General features: G+C 43.2%; 1 protein-coding gene across 1 annotated transcript; it reads left to right on the top strand.

The window, feature by feature from the left end:
- Positions 1–1,713: 1,713 nt before the first annotated feature.
- On the top strand, positions 1,714–26,674 carry NLRP9 (NLR family pyrin domain containing 9). Its single transcript, XM_061136727.1, is given in 10 exon segments — positions 1,714–1,993; positions 4,836–6,399; positions 11,646–11,826; positions 14,737–14,750; positions 16,755–16,892; positions 18,142–18,312; positions 21,712–21,882; positions 24,040–24,210; positions 24,997–25,167; positions 26,542–26,674. Coding segments are annotated over 10 exon segments (2,994 nt in total).
- The last annotated feature ends 411 nt before the right edge of the window (positions 26,675–27,085 follow it).

Genomic DNA, 27,085 nt, shown 5'->3' with positions numbered 1-27,085 from the left:
ATATGTAAGAGTGGGACTTCTCTGGTGGTCTAGTGGTTAAGACTCCACCTTCTGATGCCGAGGTTGTGGGTTCAATCCCTGGTCAGGGAGCTAAGATCCCATATGCCAAGGGGTATGGCCAAAAATTCAATAAATAATAGATAAACAAAAAACCATTTAAGATTGCAGGTCTCACGTGCAGTGTTCTTATCACAATAGAAACAGATATTTGCAAATTCTAATTTCTGCCGTTTCCATCTAGAGCTAGTTTACTCGGGAATATTCGTTGATTTCCTAATATCCGAACGCTTCATCTAGGTGCTGCTATGAAAGTTGAGAGGACACACACCATAGGCTCCCTTGGGAAGCACACAGTGTCGGAGAAGTTAGACACTCAGGATGGGCGGAAGGTTCCCGACACCAGTCTCCGCATTTTCCATCAACGGTAGTGAGAGAACACTGTTCAGAGAAGCCCAGTGATGAGATGGTAGAAAGAGAACTGTGAACAGCTTCATAGGAATATCCAGGAGCCAGCAACTCCCGCAGCAAGATCATTCACACCTGAGGTGGAAAAACAAGGCCGGTTTCCCATCACCTTCTGAGACTCGTCAATCAAGAGCCACGCCAGCCAATGGGGAGAGAGAGATTTGTGACCAATCAGGAGCAGGCACAGCCTTTACGCCTCAGTCTCTACAGCTGCTCCCAGATGGGTGCCGGTCAGGAGGACCAGGGACCAGACTGGGTGAGGAGGTCTTATCGCTGTTCTTTCTTTTCCTTCATTTTCCACTCAGAGCTTACTGTAGGTCGAGGGGTGCTTAAAGAACAAGAGGGAGGGGTACCAGAAATGGCCAGGTCTCCCCCGCTTTGTTTTGGCAAGGATGAACTAAAGTGAAAAGCATTTAAATTCACAGAGAGGTTGTGTATCCAGCACTTTCCCTCGTTAAATCTCCATGTTTCTCAACTTCTTTTTTGCTGGTATTTACCTGTTCCCCGCCCCCCCACCCCCCACCCAGGTAGTTCCGATTTTTATTTTAACAACACATCTTTAGGCTGACCCTTGCCTACATGAAACAGACAATGCTAACAAATGACTTCCATTTGTATTCTTATTTCTATTTTTAATTTGAGGATAATTACTTTGCAATGTTTGTGGCTTCTGCCATACAACAATCCTCCCTCCCATGGACTGTAGCACACTAGGCTTCCCTGTCCTTCACTATTTCCCGGAGTTTGCTCTAATTCGTGTCCCTTGAGTCGGTGATGCCATCCAACCATCTCATCCTGTCACCCCCTTTTCCTCCTGCCCTCAATCTTTCCCAGCATCAAGGTCTTTTACAATGAGTTGGCTGTTTGTGTCAGGTGGCCAAAGTATTAGAACTTCAGCATCAGTCCTTCCAGTGAATATTCAGGGTTGATTTCCTTTAGGACTGACAGGTTTGGTCTCCTTGCAGTCCAGGGAATTTGGTTTAGTATCAGCCACATTTTCAGTTGCTAGCACTGAATTCATATACGTGGTTTTGGAATGTTGAGAAAGGATGGGGTACTTCCCCACAAAGTGAAGCTGGGAAGATAGATTTTAAACAAGAAATGCATGATACAATATCCACATCTGTTGAGTTTTAACTTCATCATGACACCCTTCTTCCCAGGTATCATATCACCTATTGCTTCTTTTTGAGAATTTCCCCTTTTCCCCACGGCTGGAGAAGTCCAGCTCCGCAATCCCATGACGAGATGGCTGAATATTTTTTTTCTGACTTTGGCCTGTTGTGGTACCTGGAGGAGCTCAAAAAGGAAGAGTTCTGGAAATTTAAGGAGCTCCTCAAGCAAGAACCTCTGAAATTCGAACTCAAGCCCATCCCGTGGACTGAACTAAAGAAGGCTTCACGAGAAAATGTGTCAAAGCTGTTGAGCAAGCATTACCCGGGAAAACTGGCCTGGGACGTGACCCTGAGTCTGTTTCTTCAGATAAGTCGGGCTGATCTCTGGAAGAAGGCTCAGAACGAGATCCGACGTAAGTGTCCTGGAAGGGATGGGGGGCTGGGACCCACGGGGGTGGCTGGTTTACTGGGAGTTTCTAACCAAGGTTGCATAGTTACTGAATTAGCGGCCACACCTCCATCTGTTGAGAATGTGTTAGGGGTCAGTAGGACCCTTGGAAATAGTAGAATTGCAAGCCAACTCTGGTCATTGATGGGCCAGAGTGGTTGAATAATGTCCTCAGACCATTAATCTAAGTGTCTTCTCCTCATTTTTCTGTTCCAAGCTGAGTCACTGCTAGTTTAGAAGATCCCCTGGAGAAGGAAATGGCAACCCACTCCAGTATTCTTGCCTGGAGAATCCCCTGGACAGAGGAGCCTGGCGGGCTACAGTTCATGGGGTTGCAAAGAATCGGACACGACTGAGTGCCTGGGGCTTAGTGTCTGTGTCACCAGGACTGCTGAGATGGAATTCCATGATGCTTCTGACCCCCTCTCCCCCTTTTTCTTAAAATATTTTTTTAAAATTATTTTTTTAAATTGAAGGATGATTGCTTGACAGAACTGTGTTGGTTTCTGCCATGTATCAACATGCATCAGCCATAGGTATACACATGTCCCCTTCCTCTTAAGCCTCCCTCCCACCTCCAACCTCATCCCACCCCTCTAGGTTGTCACACAGCCCCAGTTTGAGTTCCCTGCATCACACAGCAAATTCCCATTGGCTACCTATTTTACACCTGGTAGTGTATATGTTTTCATGCTACTCTCTCCATTTGTTCCACCCTCTCCACCCTTTTTTTGATTAAATATTTTTTTTTATTGGAGTAGGGTTGACCTGCAATGTTGTGTTAGTGTCTGCTTATAGCAAAGTGACTCAATTATACATGTACACGTGTCCACTCTTTTTTAGATTCTTTCATATGGGTCACATATTTTTCACCAGACTGGCACAAGAAACTAGCAGAATCCTAAGATGAGGAAATAGAGAGCAGATGCCCCTGCTCCCACAGGAAATACTTTTCATGTGTGATGTCGTTTCATTTTTACCATGACTCTGAGGTTTGCAAATGAGAAAAATGCAGACCTAACAGTGTCCCCTCATGTTAGATAACATTTCCAAAAGGGACACAACTGACTCAGGACCAGTTATTTTTGACTCACCGAAGGGCTTTACATCCTTCTCTGGGCGAGTATGCCATTTTCTTTCCCTCAGAGAATAAGATCAGTTGAGTCGTAAATCCTGGCAAACAAAGTGACAAAATACCAGATAAAGCGCCCATTAATTTTTTTCTCTTTATATATATATATATATATATACATATATATACACACACACACACACACACACACACACATATATTTAAATTTATTTTTGAGTGAGTGTTTGATCTTAAATTGGAATTCACGAACATGGAAACTCATCCAATATTTCTTTATATTTTGTGTTTCTGCTCTCAAGATTCTCTTTTATCTGTTTTCATGGCTTTATTATGATTTCTTAAAAGGAATTATTGTTGATTTATAATGTTATAATGTTGTGTTAGTTTCAGAAGTATAGCCAAGTGATATAATATATAATTTATATTATACATTAAATATATTAGTAATAATTTGTTGTTTCATGGCTAAGTTGTGTCCGACTCTTTGCAACCCCATAGACTGTAGCCCTTCAGGCTCCTCTGTCCATGGGATTTCCCAGCCAAGAAAACTGGAGTGGGTTGCCATTTCTTCCTCCAGGGGATCGTCCTGACATATAATTTATGTATTATGTAGTATAATGCACGATATACATAAATATTATATAGTACATAAATTATATAAGGTATATATATTTCACATTCTTTTCCCTTATAAGTTATTACAAAATAATGAGTAAAGTTTCCTGTGCTATGCAGTAGGTCCTTGCTGGTTATCTGTTTTATACATGCATGCATGTTCAGTTGTGTCTGACTCTTAGTGACCCCATGGACCATAGCCTACCAGGCTCCTCTGTCCATGGAATTCCCCAGGCAAGAATACTGGAGTGGGTTGCCATTTCCTTCTCCAGAGGATCTTTCTGACCCAGGGATTGAACCCATGTCTCCTGCATTGGCAGGTGGGTTCTTTGCTGCTGAGCCATCATGGAATCCCTAAATAAATAGCAGTGCTTATGAATTCTTGACTGGGCAGATAGTGTTCTCCTAGTTTGAAGTGTAATCCCCAGGTGTCCATATTCTGTGTAAAATCTGGGGTAGATTTTTTTTTTTTTTGGATTATGTTTTTCTCTAGGTATATGCCCAGCAGTGGGATTTCTGGGTCATATGATAGTTTTATTCCTAGGTTCTTAGGACACGTTGGGAGAAGGAGAGGGTGGGATGAATTGAAAGAGTAGTACTGACATGTACACACTACCATGTATAAAACAGATAGCTAGTGGTAAGCTGCTGTGTAGCACAAGGAGCTCAGCTTGGTGCTCTGTGATGACCTAGAGTGGTGGGATGGGAGGCGTGGGAGGGAGGCTCAAGAGGAGGGGATATATGTATACATAGAACTAATTCACATTGTTGTACAGCAGAAAATAACGCAACATTATGGAGTAATTACCCTCCAATTAAAAAAATCCTATAAGCCATAATGGAAAAGAATATTAAAAAAGGATGGCTATATAAGTATAACTGAATCAGTTTGCTGTACAATAGGAATTAACAACATTGTACATCAACTATACTTCAATAAAAATAAATAAGAAAAAAACCCCAAAGTTTATGAGCCTGGTCCCCCATGGGCATACATCAGTCTTTGCACATGTGTTTGAGTAAATCCATAGGGTTTGTTCTCAGTACCAAATATGGGGTGTATTTTTTAAAAAATTGTCTTCTGTCCCTGTTAATTCAGAGAAGATAAACCCATATAGAAGCCACATGAAGCAGAAATTCCAAGTCCTGTGGGAGAAGGAGCCCTGCCTTCTGGTTCCTGAAGATTTCTACAAAGAGACCACAAAGAGTGAGTATGAACAACTGAATGCTGCCTACCTTGCCACCCTCAAGCCTGGAGAGTTCTCACCCACTGTGATCTTGCACGGTCCTGAAGGGATTGGAAAAACAACCTTTCTGAGAAAAGTGATGCTGGAGTGGGCCAAGGGAAACCTATGGAGGGACAGGTTCTCGTTTGTCTTCTTCCTCACGGGCCGTGAAATGAATGGTGTGACGGACATGAGCCTGGTGGAGCTGCTCTCCAGGGACTGGCCTGAATCTTCGGAGCCCATTGAAGACATCTTTTCCCAGCCAGAGAGAATCCTCTTTATCTTGGATGGCGTGGAGGAACTGAAGTTTGACTTGGATTGCAACACCGACCTCTGTGAAGACTGGGAGCAGCCACATTCCATGCAGGTTGTCCTGCGGAGCCTGCTGCAGAAACGGATGCTCCCAGAATGCTCTCTGCTCCTCGCACTCAGCAAGATGGGGGTGAGGAAAAACTACTCCTTGTTGAAGCACATGAAATGTGTCTTTCTCTTGGGGTTCTCTGAGCGCCAAAGGAAGCTGTATTTCTCCCATTACTTCCGGGAGAAGGATGCATCCTCGAGAGCCTTCAGTTTTGTGAGGGAGAGGAGCTCACTCTTCATCTTGTGCCAGAGCCCCTTTCTCTGTTGGCTAGTCTGTACGGGCTTGAAGTGTCAGCTGGAGAAAGGAGAAGACCTGGAGTTGGACTCTGAAACCATCACTGCTTTGTACGTGTCTTTCTTCACGAAAGTGTTCAAATCAGGAAGTGAGACCTGTCCGTTGAAGCAGAGAAGAGCCTGTCTGAAAAGCCTGTGTACCTTGGCTGCTGAGGGTATGTGGACTCGCACGTTCCTGTTTTGCCCCGGGGACCTCAGGAGGAACGGGGTGTCCGAATCGGACACCTCGATGTGGTTAGATATGAAACTTCTTCACAGGAGTGGTGACTGCCTTGCCTTCATCCATACCTGTATCCAAGAATTTTGCGCTGCCATGTTCTACATGTTCAAACGACCCAAGGACCCACCTCACTCGGTCATTGGAAATGTGACCCAGCTCATCACCAGGGCTGTGGGTGAACACTACTCCCACTTGTCCTGGACAGCGGTATTCCTGTTTGTGTTCTCAACTGAAAGGATGACCCACAGGCTGGAGACATCCTTTGGTTTTCCACTGTCCAAAGAGATAAAGCAGGAAATAACGCAAAGCCTTGACACTTTAAGTCAGTATGACCCCAATAATGTCATGATGAGTTTCCAGGCATTGTTCAATTGTTTGTTTGAGACCCAGGACCCAGAATTTGTAGCCCAAGTGGTGAATTTCTTCAAAGACATTGACATTTATATTGGTACCAAAGAGGAGCTGATAATATGTGCAGCCTGTCTGAGACATTGCCATAGTCTGCAGAAATTTCACCTGTGTATGGAACATGTCTTCCCAGATGAGTCGGGATACATCTCAAAGTAAGTCCATGTATTAATTCCCTCTCTCCTACATGCTATATTTGTGCCAGTCCCAGATGGGCTTCCCTGGTAGCTCAGATGGTAAAGAACCCACCCGTAGGGCAGAATACCCGGGTTTGATCCATGGTTTGGGAAGATCCCCTGGAGAAGGGAATGGCTACCCACTCCAGTATTCTGGCCTGGGAAATTCAATGGACAGAGGAGCCTGGTGGGCTACAGTTCATGGGGTTGCAAAGAGTCAGACACAACTGAGCAACTAACCCTCACTTTTCACTTTCTTGCCAGCCCCCAGTGGGTATTTCATAAACCATTGTACTTAAAAAAATGTGACTTTTGTAGTCAAAGAGACACTGGTTTGAGTCCTTGCACTGCTATTTGCTAGTGTTGTGACCATGAACTGTGAGTCTTCAGTTTTTCCATCTATATAAACAAGGGTCAGCGTCTTACTTCATAGGGCCAACGTCAGGTTGAAAGGTAAGCAGTTTTTATTGTTGCCAGAACAATGCTTCCCCCCCACCCCAACACACCTCCGTAGCATTTTAGCATATCCTGATAATTCCACTGGGAAGGCACACTTAGAAGACTGTGCCTGATTTCCTCCAGATTTTGCTTATGTGTCTTTTCTCTTTGCTGATTTTATTTATTTTTTAAAAATAAATTTATTTATTTTAATTGGAGGCTAATTACTTTACAATATTGTAGTGGTTTTGCCATACATTGACATGAATCAGCCATGTGACCCCCGTCCTGACCCTCCCTCCCACCTCCCTCCTCATCCCATCCCTCAGGGTCATCCGAGTGCACTGGCTCTGAGCACCCTGTCTCATGCATCGAACCTGGACTGGTGGTCTATTTCACATATGGTAATATACATGTTTCAGTGCTATTTTCTCAAATCATCCCACCCTCGCCTTCTCCCACAGAGTCCAAAAGTTTGTTCTTTACATCTGTGTCTCTTTTGCTGTCTTGCATATAGGGTCATCATTGCCATCTTTCTAAATTCCATATATATGTGTTAGTGTACTGTATTCACATTTCTCTTTCTGACTTACTTCACTCTGTATAATAGGCTTCAGTTTCATCCACCTCATTAGAACTGATTCAAATACATTCTTTTTAATGGCTGAGTAATATTCCATTGTCTATATGTACCACAGCTTTCTTATCCATTTGTCTGCTGATGGACATCTAGGTTGCTTCCATGTCCTGGCTATTGTAAACAGTGCTGCAATGAACATTGGGGTATGTGTCTCTTTCAATTCTGGTTTCCTCGGTGTGTATGCCCAGGAGTGGGATTGCTGGGTCATATGGCAGTTCTAATTCCAGTTTTTTAAGGAATCTCCACACTGTTCTCCATAGCGGCTGTACCAGTTTGCATTCCCACCAACAGTGTAAGAGGGGTCCCTTTTCTCCACACCCTCTCCAGCATTTATTGTTTGTAGACTTTTGGATAGCAGCCATTCTGACCGGCGTGAGATGGTACCTCATTGTGGTTTTGATTTGCATTTCTCTGGTAATGAATGATGTTGAGCATCTTTTCATGTGTTTGTTAGCCATCTGTATGTCGTATTTGGAGAAATGTCTGTTTAGTTCTTTGGCCCAATTTTAGATTGGGTCATTTATTTTTCTGGAACTGAGCTGCAAGAGCTGCTTGTATGTTTTTGAGATTAATTCTTTGTCAGTTGTTTCATTTGCTATTATTTTTTCCCATTCTGAAGGCTGTCTTTTCACCTTGCTTATCGTGTCCTTCATTGTGCAAAAGTTTTTAAGCTTAATTAGGTCCCATTTGTTTATTTTTGCTTTTATTTCCAATATTCTGGGAGGTGGGTCATAGAGGATCCTGCTGTGATTTATGTCAGAGAGGCTTTTGCCTGTGTTTTCCTCTGGGAGTTTTATAGTTTCTGGTCTTACATTTAGATCTTTAATCCATTTTGAGTTTATTTTTGTGTATAGTGTTAGAAAGTGTTCTAGTTTCATTCTTTTACAAGTGGTTGACCAGTTTTCCCAGCACCACTTGTTAAAGAGATTATCTTCTCTCCATTGTATATTCTTGTCTCCTTTGTCAAAGATAAGGTGTCCATAGGTGCGTGGATATATCTCTGGGCTTTCTATTCTGTTCCATTGATCTATATGGTACTGTTGTGCCAGTACCATACTGTCTTGATGACTGTAGCTTTGCAGTATAGTCTGAAGTCAGGCAGGTTGATTCCTCCAGTTCCATTCTTCTTTCTCAAGATTGCTTTGGCTATTCAAAGTTTTTTGTGTTTCCATACAAATTTTGAAATTATTTATTCTAGTTCTCTGAAAAATACTGTTGGTAGCTTGATAGGGATTGCATTGAATCTATCAATGCTTTGGATAGTATACTCATTTTCACTATATTGATTCTTCTGATCCAAGAACATGGTATATTTTTCCATCTATTTGTGTCCTCTTTGATGTCTTTCATCAATGTTTTATAGTTTTCTATATATAGATCTTTTGTTTCTTTAAGTAGATTTATTCCTAAGTGTTTTGTTCTTTTCGTTACAATGGTGAAAGGAATTGTCTCCTTAATTTCTCTTTCTGGTTTCTCATTGTTAGTGTATCGGAATGCAAGGGATTTCTGTATGCTAATTTTATATTCTGCAACTTTACTATATTCATTGAGTAGCTCTAGTAATTTTCTGGTGGAGTCTTTAGGGTTTTCTATGTAGAGGATCATGTCATCTGCAAACAGTGAAAGTTTTTCTTCTTTTCCAATCTGGATTCCTTTTATTTATTTTTTTTCTCTGATTGCTGTGGCTAAAACTTCCAAAACTATGTTGAATAGTAGTGATGAGAGTGGGCACCCTTGTCTTGTTTCTGACTTTAGGGGAAATGCTTTCAATTTTTCACCGTTGAGGATAATGTTTGCTGTGGGTTTATCATATATGGCTTTTATTATGTTGAAGTATGTTCCTTCTATGACAGATTTCTGGAGGGTTTTTATTATAAATGGATGTTGTATTTTGTCAAAGGCTTTCTCTGCATCTATTGAGATAATCATATGGTTTTTATCTTTCAATTTGTTAATGTGGTATATCACATTGATTGATTTGTGAATGTTGAAGAATCCTTGCATCCCTGGGCTGATTTTAACTTGCATTCTTTCATCAGGCTCAGGCTCCCAGCTCACACTTTAGCTCTCAAACACATACCCTCTTTCACTGTCATTAAAAAAATTTGATGTATAATTGAGGGACTTCCCTAGTGGTCTGGTGGTTAAGACTCCATGCTTCCACTGCAGGGGACATGGGTTTGATTCCTGATTGGGGAACTAAGATCCCATATGCTGGGTGACATGGCCAAAAAAAATGTATAATTGACATACAACAATTATATTGGATTCAGGTGTGCAGCATAATTTGCAATATTTGTATATACTGTGAAATGGTTACCACAGTAAGTCTAGTTAATATCTTTCACCATACATGAAAAGTGGAAATGTTAGTTGCTCATTTGTTTCCCATTCATTTTGACCCATGGACTGCAGCCTGCCAGGTTCCTCTGGCCCATGGAATTTTCCAAGCAAAAATACTGGGGTGGGTTGCTATTCTCTTCTCCAGGGGATCTTCCTGACCCATGGATTGAATCCAGGTCTCCTGCATTGCAGACAGATTCTTTACCAACTGAGGACCAGTTAACATCTGTCATCATACATAGTTACAGATTATTTTGCCCATAATGAGGACTTTTGTATCTACCCTAATGTTTGTAGCAGCCTTATTAAGGTATGGAAAAAACCTAGGTGTCCATTGACAGATGAATGGATAAAGAAGATCTGATATATATACATATGTATACTAATGCATATATATGGAATCTAGAAAGATGGTACCAAAGAATTTATTTGCAGAACAACAATGGAGAAACAGACAATAGAGAACAGATTTATGGACATGGGGATGGGGAGCAGAAGGTGAGATGTATGGAGAGAGTTACATGGAAACTTATATTACCATAAGTAAAATAGCTAGCCCGTTTGTGAATTTGCTGTAGGTCTCAGGGAACTCAAACAGGGTCTCTGTACCAGCCTAGAGGGGTGAGATGGGGAGGGAGATGGGAGGGAGTTTCAAGAGGGAGGGGACATATGTATACCTATGGCTGATTCATGTTGAGATTTGACAGAAAACAACTAAATTCTGTAATGCAATTATCTTTTACTTAAAAAATAAATTTAAAAAGATGCAATATAGATAGAATATTACTCAGCCATAAAAATTGATATCTTGCCAATTATGATGGCATGGATGGTTCTGCAGGATATTATGCTTAGTGAAATAAATCAGAGAAAGATAAATACTGTACAATTTCACTTATATGTGGAATCAAAAAGATAAGACAAATGAACAAACATATATAGTAGTGTATACATTGTCAATCCCAAATTCCTTATTTATCTCTCCTCCTGCCTTTCCTCTTTGGTAGCAGTAAGTTTGTTTTTGAAGTCTGTGAGTCTGTTTCTGTTTTGTAATTAAGTTCATTGGTATTATTTTTATTTTAGATTCTGCATACAAGCAATATCCCATGATATTTGCCTTCCTCTTGCCTGACTTACTTCACTTACTTTGATAATCTCCAGGTCTATCTATGTTGCTGCAAATGGCATTATTTCATTCTTTTTAATGGCTTAGTAATATTCCATTGTGTGTGTCTGTGTGTATGTATATACACTACATCTTTATCCATTCATCTGTTGATGAACATTTCGGTTGCTTCCATGTCTTGGTTATTGTAAACAGTGCTGCAGAGAACATAAGAGTGCGTATATCCTTTTGAATATATCTGGTTTTTTCCAGATGTATGCCCAGGAGTGAGATTGCTGGATTGTATGGCAACTCTGTTTTTGGCTTTATAAAAAAATTAATTTATTTTGGCCTTGCTGGGTCCTTGTTTGCTGCCTGCAGGCTTTCTCTTGTTGTAGTAAGCAGGGGCTCCTTTCCAGTTGCAGTGTGCAGGCTTCCCATTGTGGTAGCTTCTCTTGTTGCAGAGCACAGGCTCTAGAGCATGTGGGCTCAGGAGCACAGACTTAGTAGTTGTGGTGCACAGGCTTAGTTGCCCCAAGGCACGTGATCTTCCCAGATCTGGGATCGAATCTTTGTCTCTTGCATTGGCAGGTGGATTCTTTACCACTGAGCCATCAGGGATGGAAGCCCTATTTTTAGCAGTTTAAGGAGTGGGTTGAGTGGAGACACGGGAGAATCATGGTATTTGTCTTCCCACAGCACCATCGAGAAGCTCGCCCTCTGGCGGGATCTGTGCTCAGCATTCACCGCCAGCGAGGACTTCGAGATGCTAAATCTGGAGAACTGTCAGTTCGATGAGCCCTCTCTGGCTGTTCTCTGCAGGACGCTGTCTCAACCCGTCTGTAAACTCCGCAAGTTCGTGTAAGTCGGGTCTTCACCTGTTCTTAAGTCAATAGCAGGGTGTCATTTTTCCCCACTCTGGTTTCTTTTAAAAACCCGAGCTACAATCCCATGTGTCGAAAGCAAATTCTGAGCGCTTTCCTTGATTTAAGATGTTTCCCTGAGTGAGACACAAACTGGGCAAACAGGGAGACGTGAAGACTGAATGTGCCCAAGAAGCTGGGTTGCCAGGTTACAGAGGCTGGATGAGAAAGGACAGATTTTCTTTTTTTCTGCTGTGAGTGGCCCTAGAACCAGACCTTCCTTCCCACGGCATCAGCTCACTTGTGTGCAGACGATTAGCTGTGGAGTTCAATGCTGACTTGGAAAAATATCGTTGTTGTTGCTGTTTAGTCGCTCAGTTGTGTCAGACTCTTTGCGAGCCCGTGGACTGTAGCCCTCCAGGCTCCTCTGTCCATGGGATTCTCCAGGCAAGAATACAGGAGTGGGTTACTGTGCCCTCCTTTGGGGGATCTTTGTGACCCAAGGATTGAACCTGCATCTCCTGCATTAGCAGGCAGGTTCTTTACCACTGAGCCACCTGGGAAGCCCAGAGAATTCTTGCTTTGTGTCAGAAGCAGAATTGGCATTTCGGGGAACTTGGTGTTACCTCTGGGTGACACAGCTGTGTGTTTTGGTCTAGCGATGTGTTTGTGCTGAGGCATTTCAGTTCCTCTGTCACAGATGTTTTAACTGTGACGTAAAGCTTGCTTGGCGAGCCCAAGAGCGGATAGTCCGGGTAGTTGGTGATGTTTGCTTGGATGCTGAGGGATCGAGAATAGCTGTTTCCCAGGAAAAGGTGGAGGAAGGTGCTGAGGACAGGGGGTAAGAGAGCCTCACGTTCATAAGAGAGAAAAACAGTAAGAATAGCACGGAATGGGTGGTGTGTATAGAACAATTCTTAGGCCCTGAGCTGGTTGCTTTATATGCACCGTCTCCTCTGTCTTGTAACCCTTACAACAATTTTGTCATGACCTTTTTACAAAACAAATACCAGAAGCATAGAGAAGGTCCCAGTAATTCTCTGATGCTTTTCTTTCTGTTGTACAAAGAGTGCTTTTTATGACAGGTAAGAAGTCAGGGAGAGGAGATGTTTCTCTAATGGAGAGACTGCCTTCATGTACCGAAATGTACTTTTTTCTGTGTAATTTTTAAAATTTAACTTTTATATTATATTGAGCTGTAGTTGATTCACAATGTTGTGTTAGTTTCAGGTGCATAGCAAAATTAGTTAAATATATATACACACACACACATACATACATACATGCATGCATGCCTGCATATACCTGTATCTTGGCTTCCCAGGTGGTGCTAGTGGTAAAGAACCTGTGTTCCAATGCAGGAGACATAAGAGACTCAGGTTCCATCCCTGGGTTGGGAAGATCCCTTGAGGAGGGCATGGCAACCCACCCCAGTATTCTTTCCTGGAGAATCCCATGGGCCGAGGAGCCTGGGGGGCTGTAGTCCACGGGGCCACAAAGAGTTGGACAGGACTGAAGCAACTTAGCACACAGGCGCACATACATGTGTCCACTCTTTTTTCAGATTCTTTTCCCATACGGATCATCGTACAGTACCGAGGAGAGTTCCCTGTGCTTCATAGTAGGTCCTTGTTGGTGATCTGTTTTATATACAGGAGTGTGTATGTGTTAATCTCAAACTCCTAATTTATTCCTTCCCCCGACCTTTCCCCTTTGGCAACCATAAGTTTTGTTCTTGAAGTCTGTGAGCCTGTTTCTGTTTTGCTAATAAGTTTCTTTGTATCATTTTTTTTTTTTTTTAAGATTCCACATATGAGTGATGTCATATGGTATTTGTCTTTGTCTGAATGACTTCACTGGGTGTGATCATCTCTAGGCCCATCCATGTTGCTGCAAAGGCATGATTTCATTCTTTTTATGGCTGAGTAATATTCCATTGTATATATGGACCACGTCTTCTTTACCTATTCATCTGTCGATGGACATTTAGCTTCCTTTCATGTCTTGGCTGTTGTGAATAGTGCTATGAACATTGGGGTACGTGTGCCTTTTCAAGTTATGGTTTTCCAGGAGTGGAATTGCTGGAGCATATGGTAGCTCTGTTTTTAGGTTAAAACCTAAAATCTCCCTTCTGTTCTCCTTGTGGCTGTTACCAATTTACATTCCCACCAGCAGTGTAGGAGGACTCCCTTCTCTCCACAGCCTCTCCAGCATTGATAGTTTGCAGATTTTTTGATGATGGCCTTCTCTGAGACTTTTGAGTAACTTGGTTTGCCTTAGGCCATCCTGTTGTCTTCAATCCTGCAAGCTATCACTTTCAAGCTAAATTTAACTCCTCCTTCAGTTTAAGTGTGGCTTCTTGCTATATACCAAAACCTATATACCAAAACCACCACAGCTGGGGGTGGTCTTAAGACACAGTGTTTCTCTGACTAATTTGCCATGAAGAGAGAAAAGATATCTCTCTTGTTTACCCTGATGTCTCCAGCAGCCAGCAAAATGCAGAGCTTTCCAGGCGCTCTTTAAACTGAGGTCGAGTGAATGTATGGATCCTTGCATTCTGGACATGGTTTATTCATTTCACAGAAAGAAACGGGCTTATAAATGAATTGCTCTAGATCCTGCGTGGATAGTAAAAAATGGACCTTGTTGCAGTGTTGTTGTTTTATTTCTTCTGGAAGTTCTGTCAAAAATAAAGTAGGGGACTGACTTGCTCATATATTAGTTCAGTGGTTGTTGTTCAGTCACAAAGTCGTGTCCAACTCTTTGAGACCCCACGGACTGCAGCATGCCAGGCTCCCCTGTCCTTCACTATCTCCCAGAGTTTGCTCAAACTCATGTCCATCCAGTTGGTGATGCCATCCATCCCCATCCATCTCATCCTCTGTTGTCCCCTTCTCCTGCCTTCCATCTTTCCCAGCATCAAGGTCTTTTCCCATGAGTCGGCTCTTCGCATCAGGTGGCCAAACTATTGGAGCGTCAGTTTCAGCATCAGTCCTTCCAATGAATATTCAGGGTTGATTTCCTTTAGGACTGACAGGTTTGATCTTCTTGGACTCTCAAGAGTCTTCTCCAGTATATACAGTTTATTGAAAAACAAGGACTAGTGGTCTTATAATTGAGAGATTGGTTGTTGATTTTAAACGGGGCAGATGACTCTGTGAAGGAGGAGACCAGGTATCTGAGACCACCTGAGTGAAGTATGAATGAAGGTATGAATGAAGGTATGAGTGAAGGTATGAATGAAAATGTGCATGTCCTTCCAAGGATCCTGGGGTTCCAAAATGAGGAAAACAGTTCCTCTTCACAGTGTACACAGAAATGAGTTGTCATCATACCTAGAGTTTTTTTTTTAAAGAACTTTTTATTTTGTCTTGGGGTAGAGCCGATTAACAATGTTGAGTTGGTTTTAGGTGAACAGCAAAGGGACTCAGCCGTACAGATGCACGTATCCATTCTCCCTCAGGCCCCCTGCCCCCCAGGCTCCCACATGACACTGAACAGAGTTCCCTGTGCTCCGTACTAGGTCCTTGTTGGTTATCCATTTTAAATATAGCAGTGTGTACCTGTCCATCCCAAAGTCCCTAACTATCCCTTCCCCCCTGGCAACCATAAGTCCATTCTCTTAAGTCTGTGACTCTCTTTCTGTTTTGTAAGTAAGTTCATTTGTATCACGTCTTTTTAGATTCCTCATATAAGGGATGTCATACGATATTTCTCATTCTCTGACTTACTTCACTCAGTATGACATTCCTTAGGTCCATCCATGTTGCTACAAGTGGCATTACTTCATTTCTTTGTAATGGTTGAGTAACATTCCATTGTGTATATGGAATGTAACACGTCTTTATCCATTCCTCTATCAGTGGGTGCAATAAATGGTAATTTCTGAACCATCATGATCTATTTGTTTTGTGATGAACCTCCACTATTAAGTTAATTTACCCAAACTTCAGAATATCCAGGAGAAAAGCAAATATTTGAATCCAGTTTTCTCTACATTAGGAGCCCAGTTCTCTAACCAGGACATATGCCATCTCCTTTTAGTTTGTTTTATTTTTTGTTTTTTAAAGAAAACTTGAAAAAATTGTCTCCTTAAAAAAAAAAAACCCTTTAAAAATTTTAGATTGAAATGATCCTTTCCTTGCGGAAGACAATCTTGTTTGGACATGGGAGGTATTGCCAGATGTAGGAGAGCAAAGAGACACAAATATGGTGCTTAGAATTTAACATGGGCTAAGTCTGGTTTCCTTATAATATCTGTGGTGGGATGCAGAAGTGGAGGAACTAGGCAGAAACAGGAGACATCTGAGCACCTGATGTCTGAAGATCCCAGAGAGAATTCATGGGCGGGAATAACCAGAAGACAGCTTCCCAGATGGCGCGACTGGTAAAGAACCTGACTGCCAGTGCAGGAGACATAAGAGACATGGGTTCAATCCCTGAGTCAGGAAGGTCATGGCAACCCACTGCAGTATTCTTGCCTGGAGAATCCCATGGACAGAGGAGCCTGGTGGGCTATGGTCCATGGAGTCGCAGGGTCAGGCACTGAAGTGACTTAACTCACACACGCACCAGAAGAGCCAAATTGTTGGAAAAAATTCTGAAGCGGGGAAAGATTGAAGACAAAAGGAGAAGAGGGCGGCAGAGGATGAGATGGTTAGATAGCATCACCTACTCAATGGACATGAATTTGAGCAAACTCTGGGAGATAGTAAAGGACAGGGGAGCCTGGCGTGCTGCATGCTATGGGGTTGCAAAAGGTTGGACATGACTTAGTGACTGAACAACAACAAACTGGATATTAAAAAAAAAAAATTAGGAGCCTAAACATAAAAAGTAGGAAGAATTATGTAAGAGGTATCTTGCTTTGGACTTCATTGCATGAGCTACTGTATCTCTTTGTCTTTTGTAGGTGTAACTTTGCTTCGAATCTGGCAAATAGCCTAGAATTCTTTAAGGCCATTCTTCATAACCCTCATTTGAAATACCTGAACCTCTATGGCAGCAGCCTCTCCCATATGGATGCCAGGAAGCTGTGCGAGGCGCTGAAACACCCAATGTGCAACATAGAAGAACTCATGTAAGTCTTGGGGTTTTCCTCCATGATGTAGATTTTTCCCTGTGTGAACTCGGCAGATCCAACACGCCTATCTCCTTTCCTGTCATTGTCTCTCACATGTTTTACCACGTCCATCTCCGTATCAGCAGACCTCCTAATAATATGAGGATGGATGGGTTCTTAAGCACAAAGCTTCCTCTCAGAAGGTCTGTCCCATCTTTTCTTTTGTGCTCACTTGAGTGACCTCACAGATGTCTTATCTGATTCTCCTTGACTCTCCTCTCAACCAACCCTACCAAAGCCATAACTCCAGTTTCTCTTTCCTTGAAGACAGTCACAGAGAAATGAGAAAATGAGAAAGGTTATGGATAATCACAAATGTCATCTTGGAATCTGGCAGATAATACCATTGAGGATAGAGGGAAAGTAATTTCCCACAAATCACTGCTTTCTTTTGAAAATTATCTGGGATGCCTTTAGCCTCATTGGGGGATTTCTAAACAGACTCAGTCTGTTTTTCAGCAGGAAGAACAAAGGGAAATAGTAGAAATAGCAATAAACAAAAACAACTTGTTAAACCCACCAAGAAGACATGCTCTTCTCTCCACCAGTAATATGACTGACGGATCACGTGTACTTGGTTAATTTCACCTGTCAAGATTCATCAGGAGGGAGAGGAAGGGTCCATGCATAAGATTTGTTTGAACACACAGGCTTGCTTTGTTGTTGTTCAGTTGCTAACTTGAGTCCGACTCATTGCGACCCCATGAACTGCAGAACACCAGGCTTCCCTGTCCTTCACTATCTCCCAGAGCTTGCTCAAACTCATGTCCATCGAGTCGGTGATGCCATCCAACCATCTCATCCTCTGTCATCCCCTTCTCCTCCTGCCTTCCATCTTTCCCATCATCAAGGTCTTTTCCAATGAGTCAGCTTTTTGCATCAAGTGGCCAAAGTATTGGAGCTTCAGCTTCAGCATCAGGCCTTCCAATGAATATTCAGGGTTGATTTCCTTTAGGACTGACTGGTTTTATCTTCTTGCTGTCCAAGGGACTCTCCAGAGTCTTCTCCAGTACTACAGTTTGAAAGCATTTCTAATTTGAGTGGAAAGCAACAGGAATTCTTGCGGAGAATCGCATGATTACCTCTGCTTTTTAAAAAGTCTGGAATTGGCAGGTGCTGGATTAGATGCCCTGATGCAGTTCAGGGCCAGTTGCACAGACACCCTGTAAACATCCCTGCTGCCCCCCACCACTCGTCTCTCCCGCAGGCTGGGGAAGTGTGACATCACGGGTAAAGCCTGCAAAGACATCGCCTCTGTTCTCGTCCACAACAAGAAGCTGAAGCTTCTCTCCATGTCAGAGAATGCCCTGAAGGACGACGGGGTGCGGATGCTGTGTGAGGCCTTGAAGAGCCCAGACTGTGCCCTGGAAGTGCTGCTGTGAGTCGGTGTCGGGGAGGGGAGCCCGGGGGAGACGGCACGTGGACCGCCCCCCACACTGTGGTCCAGCAAAGTGGGCTTGTCCCACAGGGGCGCCTGAGGTTGAATTGTTGAATTCTAGAGACGCAAGATGAGCTCTTAGCATCCAGCTTGGGGCCTTGGTTATCATAAAGACGGTTGGTGCTTCTGTAGGTATACTGGGAGCCTGGGGGTGATTCATTTCGTTACATGCAGGTGTGGAGCTTCACACGCCCTCGGTTATCACTGGGCCCCCCCTAACCCCCAGTGTCCCCACCTCTTTCTTCCTGGAGTTTCTATAAAGCAAACTGATTCTTTGTCGGTGGCAATAGAAAGGGTTGTCTATTTACCCAGGTGGCGGGGGGTGGGGGGGTGGGGGGGTAGGGATGCCACAGGAGAAACTTAGTGTTAACTTCAAAAGAATGCCTTAAAGTGGGGGACAGGAGCAAGCTTGCCCAAGTGCATGGAAGTGAATAGGTAGTCTAGAAACAAAGCTTGTGTGTGTGTGTGTGTCTGTACACAGGTCTGTATGTGTCTATAGACTTAAGGATTACATGCACACACAAAGTGGCATTTACAATAGCAGAAGGCTAGAATATTATTACTGAGATGATTTTTTTTTAGATTATAAAAAAGGTCAGTACTAAAATAAGTTCTGGGAACTTTAAACATTAAAACCAAACTATTAAAAAAATAAGGGAAAACTCTGAACTATAACGATTAGACCAAGAAATATTTAGAGGCACAAAAGAAAGTACATATTGGAAGAGGAAAGGACTTGTCTATTAAATCTTGCCTGATATTATTCAGTAAATAGAATTAAAGTGTATTCAATAACTGGTAATTTAAGTGGGATATGTTTATCTAAGAGTTCTTTAAAATACATCATTTAACTTTTTTTTTGTTTTTAAATTTGAATCTTTATTCCTTAAAAATGAAAGACTACTGAAGATGTAAGAAAGTCACTAGGAACTTTAAAAGGAAAAAAATGTTCAACCTATTTCTATATTTTTCATTTTGAACTAGTTTTAGGCTTGGAACAAAGTTGGAAAAATAGCACAAAAATTCTCTTACAGCCCTTACTCCATCCCTGTAATGTTCAACCTTTTTTTCCCCCAAATAGTTAATATTTTTAGTATTTAAATGTTTAATATCATTTTAAACAAATGCGCAGATTTTAAAAATATATTCCACCAGGTCAGAATTCTGCAAAATGGGCAAATTTATAGTATAATAGAAAGCATTAAGTTTTTTGCAAAGTCAATTGGCTAATAAATCAAAAAACATATGAAAAGTCTATTAATAACAAACCTTAGAAAATCCAAAAATTTTTGATGCAAGGTATTAATGCAGTATAACTTAAAATGGCAGAAAGTGGAGATATTTAGGGAAGGCATAATTGTAGAGTAATGGAAAATTTGGAGATTGTATTAAGTGACTGTTAAAGTCTTACATTTTCTTTTTTTTTTAACTTTTTATTTTGTATTGGATTATTGCTGATTAGCAATGGTCTGATAGTTTCGGGTGGATGGCAAAGGGACTCAGCCATACATATACATGTATCCGTTCTCCCCCCACACCCCCCTCCCATCCAGGCTGCCATATAACGTGGAGCAGAGTTCCCTGTGCTCTACAGTGGGTCCTTGTTGGTTATCCATTTTAAATACAGCAGTGTGTACATGTTTGTCCCAAACTCCCTAATTATCCCTTCCAACCTGACCATAGTTCATTCGCTAAGTCTGTGAATCTCTTTCTGTTTTGTACATAAGTTCATTTGTATCATTTCTTTTTAGATTCCCCGTAAGGGATATCATACGATATATCACTTTCTCTGTCTGTAAAACCTTACATTTTCTTTAAGTATTGGAGAAAGCTTATTTCACCAAAGTGAAGTGTTATTTGCTCAGTCATGTCCGACTCTCTGCAACCCTATGGACTGTAGCCCACTAGGCTCCTCTGTCCATGGGATTCTCCAGGCAAGAATACTGGAGTGGGTTGCCATTCCCTTCTCCAGGGAAGCTTCCCAGCCCAGGGATTGAACCTGTCTCCTACATTGCAGGCAGATTCTTTACTGGCTGAGCAAAATATTAATTAGCTGTCTATTGTCTGATCTCAAAAAATAAAAGAACTGAAAGGGAAAACCCACCACGAGCGAGTGGCATTTGCTAATCGAAGACCTTTCCATTCCTCCTGCCAGAGGTGCCATCCTGAGATGCCCTGAAACGGCCGGGCAGGTGATGGGAGGTGGGGGCGGGGGCTAGGGGGTCATGTGGGCTGGGCAGCACCTGCCCACATGGGTGGGTTTCTGCCCCTTTCCACCTGCTACCTGCCACTTGACCATCTCCTGTTGGAATTCCAGGTATCTGGCTTATGTGCCGTTGCTGAAAGTCTGGAATTCTTCATGAAGTGTCAGCTAAACCAGCTACATACATATGGGACCTATTTAGTCTTTTTTTTTTTTTTCCTTCATATTCAGCCTTGATCTACCTGGTTGCAACTTCTATGCTTCCCTTTATTTTTTAAATTCCCAACAGTGAGTAGACAAGAATTCATAACCACACATTGAAAAAAAATAACATTCTTCAAAGGGAACATGTGAAATAGGATGTCATCTATCTATTATAAATAATGAACATGCTGTGTCACAGAGCACAGATTTAGTCCAAGGTCATGTAGCTGGCGGTACTCTGACTTGGAGCTGGGATCCCGAGATTCTGTCCTCCAGTTTGGGACCCTGTTGTCCACATCCTTCTGTGTTTCTACCCTTGCTACACATGTTAACTTTTTTTTTTAATTTATTTTTGGTCACGCTGGGTCTTCATGGCTGCACACAGGCTTTCTCTAGTTATGGTGAGCAGTGGCTTCTCTTGTTGCAAACACAGGCTCTAGGGCACAGGCTCAGTAGTTGTGGCTCACAGGCTTCATTGCTCCGAGGCATGTGGGATCTTCCCGGACCAGGGATCGAACCCATGTCCCCTGCATTGGCAGGTGGATTCCTATCCACTGTACCCTCAGGGAAGTCACCTCTGCTCCACATTTTAATAGTCTTATTTTTCTAAGTGACCACAGAGTACAAGAAAGTTTTTACATGTAGTTTCGTGAAAAGATTACCCTGTCGAGCTTATGTGGGCCTCCCAGGTGGCGCAGTAGTGAAGAATCTGCCTGCCAATGCAGGAGACTCAGTTTCCATCCCTGGGTGAGGAAGACCCCCTGGAGGAGGAAATGTCAACCCACTCCAGTACTCTTGCCTGGGAAATCCTATGGACAGAGGAACCTGAAGGGCTACAGTCTGTGGAGTTGCAAAGAGGAGGACATGACTGAGCAGCTGAACGAGAATATAGAACTTGTGTAGGTTGACGGGTGATGTGTGTGTCTTTGCAGATTGTCACATTGTTGCTTCACCTCTGCAGCCTGTGACTACCTCTCCCAAGTCCTTCTGTGCAACAGATCCCTGACTTTTCTCGACCTGGGGTCAAACGTCCTGAAAGATGAGGGAGTGATAACTTTGTGTGAATCAGTGAAGCACCCGAGCTGCAACCTACAGGAGTTATGGTATGCCTGGCTGGGGTTTGTTTGAATGTCAGTATTTGATTTTGATTTTTGGCTCTTGGCAGCCTGGGAAAGGAACAGGAAGGGAGGAAGAGCATAAAGTCTTCTTTAAAAAAAAAAAAAAAAAAAAAAGCAAGGCTCAATGGTTACCCTACCTGATACTTCTGGGGCTTCCTGGCTGACAGATGTGTTTTTTTTTTTTTTTTTTTTTAACTCTACCTCTTCAAGTTTCTTTTTTTTTTAATTGCGGGATAATTGCTTTAAAGTATTGTGGTGGTCTCTGCTATACATCAGTGTGAATAAGTCATAACTTATATATAATCTCCTTGCTCTTTAGCCTCCTCCGCTCATCCCACCCCCTTCAGTCATCACAGACCACCAGGTTGAGCTCCTTGCGCTATATCCAGCAGCTTCCCACTAGCTGTCTGATTTATACATGTTGTGCTTGCTTATTGCTCAGTCATGTTCAACTCTTTGCAATTCCATGGACTGTAGCCCGCCAGGCTTCTCGGTCCATGGGGTTTCTCCGGGCAAGAATATTGGAGTGGGTTGCCATGTCCTCCTCCAGGGGATCTTCCCAACCTAGTGATTGAACCCAGGCCTCCCGCATTGCAGGCAGATTCTTTCCCATCTGAGCCACCAGAAAAGCCCATTTTGTACACGGTAGTGTATATATGTCAATGCTTCTTTGTCAATTGCCCTACCACCATCTCCTTCCCCCACTGTGTCCACCAGGCCATTCTCCATCTGCATCTCCATTTCTTCTGTGTAAATAGGCTCGTCAGTGCTATTTTTTCTAGATTCCAGAAATATGCATGTATTATGTGATCTTCGTTTTTCTCTTTCTGACTTACTTTACTGTGTGTATCAGGCTCTAGGTTCATCCACCTAATTACAACAGACTCGAATTCATTCCTTTTTATGGCCGAGTAATAGTCCATTGTATATATGTACCACAACTTCTTTAACCATTCATCTGTTTTTTAAAAAATGTTCATTATAGTATATTTGCTTTACAATGCTATGTTAGTTCCCACTGTAAGCAGAGTGAGTCAGCTATGCATGCACATGTATCCCCGCTTTTGGATTTCCCTCCCACTCAGGTGCCATAGAGCTCTGAGAGGTTCCCTGTGCTGCATGGTGCGTCTTTATTAGTTACCTGTTTCATGTATGGTAGTGTGTACATGTCAAGAATTTGAGCACACTCTGGGAGATAGTGAAGGACAGGGAAGCTTGGTGTGCTACAGTCCATGGGGACGCAAAGACTCAGACGCAACTTTGTGACTAAACAACAGCATGTCAGCTATTGACATTTTGGCTGAGATTGCTTTTTCCTGTGGAGGACGACTGTCCAATGCCCTGTAGGATGGTGGTAGCTAACCACAAAAACATCACCAGGCACGTCCTAGTGCACCCTGGGAGCAGGAAGCAAAAATCATTCTTGCTTGAGAACGTAGACACACATATACACACTCTATACATATTCCATATGTGTACATAGCAGACATGTGTGTATAAATGTGCCTATACATGTGTCCACATGCTTGCATACACAAATACACGTTTATCAGATTTGCACATATTTACACACATGTGTACATATATGTATATACGTGTGCCTGTATGTTCTGTATACACACTTGCATACTGTGTGAGTGGGGCACAATACTGTGAGGAGCCATGAGCTTGGAGACAGGAGACACACAGGGGATATCAAATTATGTGAAATATTCAGTGAAGTCCATCCCAAAACATGCTGTGTATACAAAGACTTGAAGGAAGTAAGGGGGTAACACAGCAGATCCTTGGATAAAGAGCATTAGTACCAGCAAGAACAGAGGTCCCTGAGGGGAGAGACTGGGCAGGAAGGAGAATGCAGGGAGCCCAGGGTTGGGCAGAGGGCAGGAAGTGGAGGAACTGCGTTGTGTCATCTCTATCACCATCGTCTTCTTTATCATCATCATCTCCATCATCATCATCTTTATCATCATTATCTTTACCATCATCATCTCTGTCATCTCTATGATCATCATCGTCACCATCATCATCATCTCAGGAACACTTGAGTATTTCTTCCTTTACAGGAATAAGTGAACATAAGTGAAGCCATTACAGATTGGACCTCAGGATCAGATACATTTGTATTTTTTTCCCCTCCAGGTTGATGAATTGCTGCTTCACTTCTGTTTGCTGTGTGGCTATCGCTACTGTTCTTATCCAAAGTGAAAAACTAAAAACCCTGAAACTAGGGAACAATAAGATATATGATGCTGGTGCCAAAGAGTTATGTAAAGCTTTGAAGCATCCTAAGTGTAAATTAGAGAACCTTGGGTGAGTGTCCATGGATGGTGGGAAAGCTTACCTATTTCAAGAAGAAGAAAAGCTGGAGAATGACAGGGATGAACGGGATGCAAGTTTAAAAGCAAGTGTTTCTGAAACAATCTGTTAAGTAAAATGCCAGTCATGAAACCAGGGTTTGCTCCAGCTTGCCATGGGCTGACATGAGGGACTTAGTGGTTTCATTTTAATATATATAATTTTATTTGTTTATTTGGCTGCTCTGGGTCTTCATTGCTGTGCATGGGCTTTCTCTGACTGCGGCCAGTAGGGGTGAGCGGGTCCCACTTTCTAGCTGCAGTGTGCGGGCTTCTCATTGCAGTGGCTTCTCTTGTGGAACACAGGCTCCAGGGCACACAGGCATCAGTAGTTGTGGATTCTGGGCTTGATAGCACAGGCTCAGTAGTTGTGGCTTATGGACTTGGTTGCTCCATGGCACGTGGGATCTTCCTGGACCAGGGATTGAACCCGCGTCTCCTGCATTGGCAGGCGTATTCTTCACCACTGAGCTACCAGGGAAGCCCTAGGACTGGGTGGTTTCTTGCTGGGGTGGGGAAGTGAGCTGTCCTGTGCATTAAGGGAGGTTTAACTCTGGCCTCCCTCCACCCACGGGAGGCTAGCAGGACTCCTCGCATGCGTCCGATGTCTGCAGACACGCTGTATGCCCCAGGTGAGACCCACTTGCCCAGACTGCAACGTCTCTTCTCAGAGGCGCGGCCTTGGCACCTCCAGGTGGTGGGGATGCCAGCCCACCTTACGCCGGTGTGTCCCCCTGTGCAGGCTGGATACCTGCGAGCTCAGCTCTGCCTCTTGTGAGGACCTGGCCTCAGCTCTCACCGCCTGCAAATCGCTGGCTTGCCTGAACCTGGAATGGATCAGCCTGGACTATGATGGGGCGGCGGTGCTGTGTGAAGCCTTAGTCAGTCTGGAGTGTAGCCTGCAAGTGCTCGGGTGAGTGTATGCTGTTCCCTCGGTGGTGAGTGACCCCCGAGGGAGGTGGGACCACCGTGGGTTTGTGTAGTCTTGGCACTATTGACATTTGGGCTGGAGACTTCTTTCCTGGGGGTGGCTGTCCTGTGCATCGCAGGATGTTGGTCAAGCATCTCTGGTCTCAACCCACTCGCTCCGTTCCGTGGGGCACCTCCTTTGAGACATGATGACAAGAAATACAAACTTTAGGCACTTCTTGGTGGTCTGGTGATTAGGCTTCTGTGCTTCCATTGCCGTGGCCCGGCTTCAATCCCTGGTCAGGGAACTGAGATCCCGCAAGCCGCATGCCCCTCAACCACCAAGAAAAAAAAAAAACCAAAATGCTGAGACAAGATTTTAATTGTTCTCACCACCAAAAGACAGAGATTGTGTGATCTGGTAGAGATGTTAGCTAACGCTCTGATGGTAATCAATTTGCAGTATATAAACATATCAAACCAATGTGTTGCAACCTTAACCTTACATAATGTTGTATGTTAGGTATATCTCAATAAAATTTTAATTAACTTTTAAAAAAGAATGCCCATCATATCTATCACCTGAAATTTTTTTTTTAAAGGCTCCTGGTGTTGTCAAATGTCCCCTGATAAGCAGAATCACCCCCAGGCAAGAATGACTCCTTTACTAAAAACACCATCTCCTACTTAATTTGCCCAAAAAAGTGCAACCACAGCTCACAGCCAGGAGGGTTTCCATCAAGGAGAGAGCAGCGTCTTGACACAGAAGTACATTTCTTGAAGAGCAGCAGTCAATATTGTTTGGAACATCATGTCTTTTTTTTTTTTTCTTTTAAACTTTGTATTTTGTATTGGGGTATAGCCGATTAACAAGCGTGAGTTTCAGGTGGACAGCAAAGGGACTCAGCCATACATACACATGTACCCAGTCTCCCCCAAACCCTCTCCCATCCAGGCTGCAGGATAACATTGAGCAGGGTTCCCTGTGCTCTACCATAGGTCCTTGTTGGTTCTCCATTTTAAATACAGCCGTGTGTCCATGTCCATCCCAAACTCCCCAACTATCCCTTCCCTCCATCCTTCCCCTCTGGCAACCACAAGTTCAAGGAACATTATGTTTGCATTTAGAGTGCATGTAGCTGACTTCCATAGAATGAACATTTGAGTGCCTTCTGTGTACCAAGACCCTGGTGACCTGCAGGGGAGGGACAAATGCTTCACACCCTTCTTTCTCACTTTCCTAGTCTCTAGGAAGGATTTTGTGCATCCTTTGCACAACTGTCCCAGCAAAGAGTGAAGGGGAACTAGCCATCGGGGTGTAGAGAGGGCAGCAGTCATGTATCGAGTCAACATAGCTTCTCTCTTTGTATTTTCCCAGCCTGAACAAATCTTCATATGATGAGGAGATTAAGATGATGCTGACGCAGGTGGAAGAGATGAACCACGACCTCGTCATTTCACACCATCTCTGGACCAACGACGAGGCCAGACTCAGGGGTGTACTTGTCTGACAAGGGCACGTCCTGGAGTAATCTTCTCACCAAGATGTCCCACTTGGTCACCTTGGCATCTCCCCTCCTGACACACCCTGTCCTGTAAATGGTTCATCAGAGCCGGTTGATGATTTTGGAGCTCTTCCTTCACAGTGTTCTAGTGATACGATTGTGGGGTTGACTGTCTGTGCCTACGTCCTCTACCTCCCATTAAAGTTCCTATCCTGCCTTGCAATGTGTAGAAGAAAAAAAAAATACATGGGTAAACACTGGGGAAAGCATGACTTTAATTTTCTTACCAGATTTCTCGGGATGTAGGACTTTGGGGTTGAAGGAAACATGATCGTCTGACACTTCTGACATAGAACTGCTGCTAGGATGTGTCTCTAGATTTTAGAATTTATTCCCTACATCTAACATCCCACCCAC

Source organism: Dama dama, chromosome 4, assembly GCF_033118175.1.
Source record: "Dama dama isolate Ldn47 chromosome 4, ASM3311817v1, whole genome shotgun sequence".
In the NCBI taxonomy this organism is placed as follows: Eukaryota; Metazoa; Chordata; class Mammalia; order Artiodactyla; family Cervidae; genus Dama; species Dama dama.
Note: the sequence above shows the minus strand (reverse complement) of the source record. Positions and strands in the feature narration are given on the sequence as shown.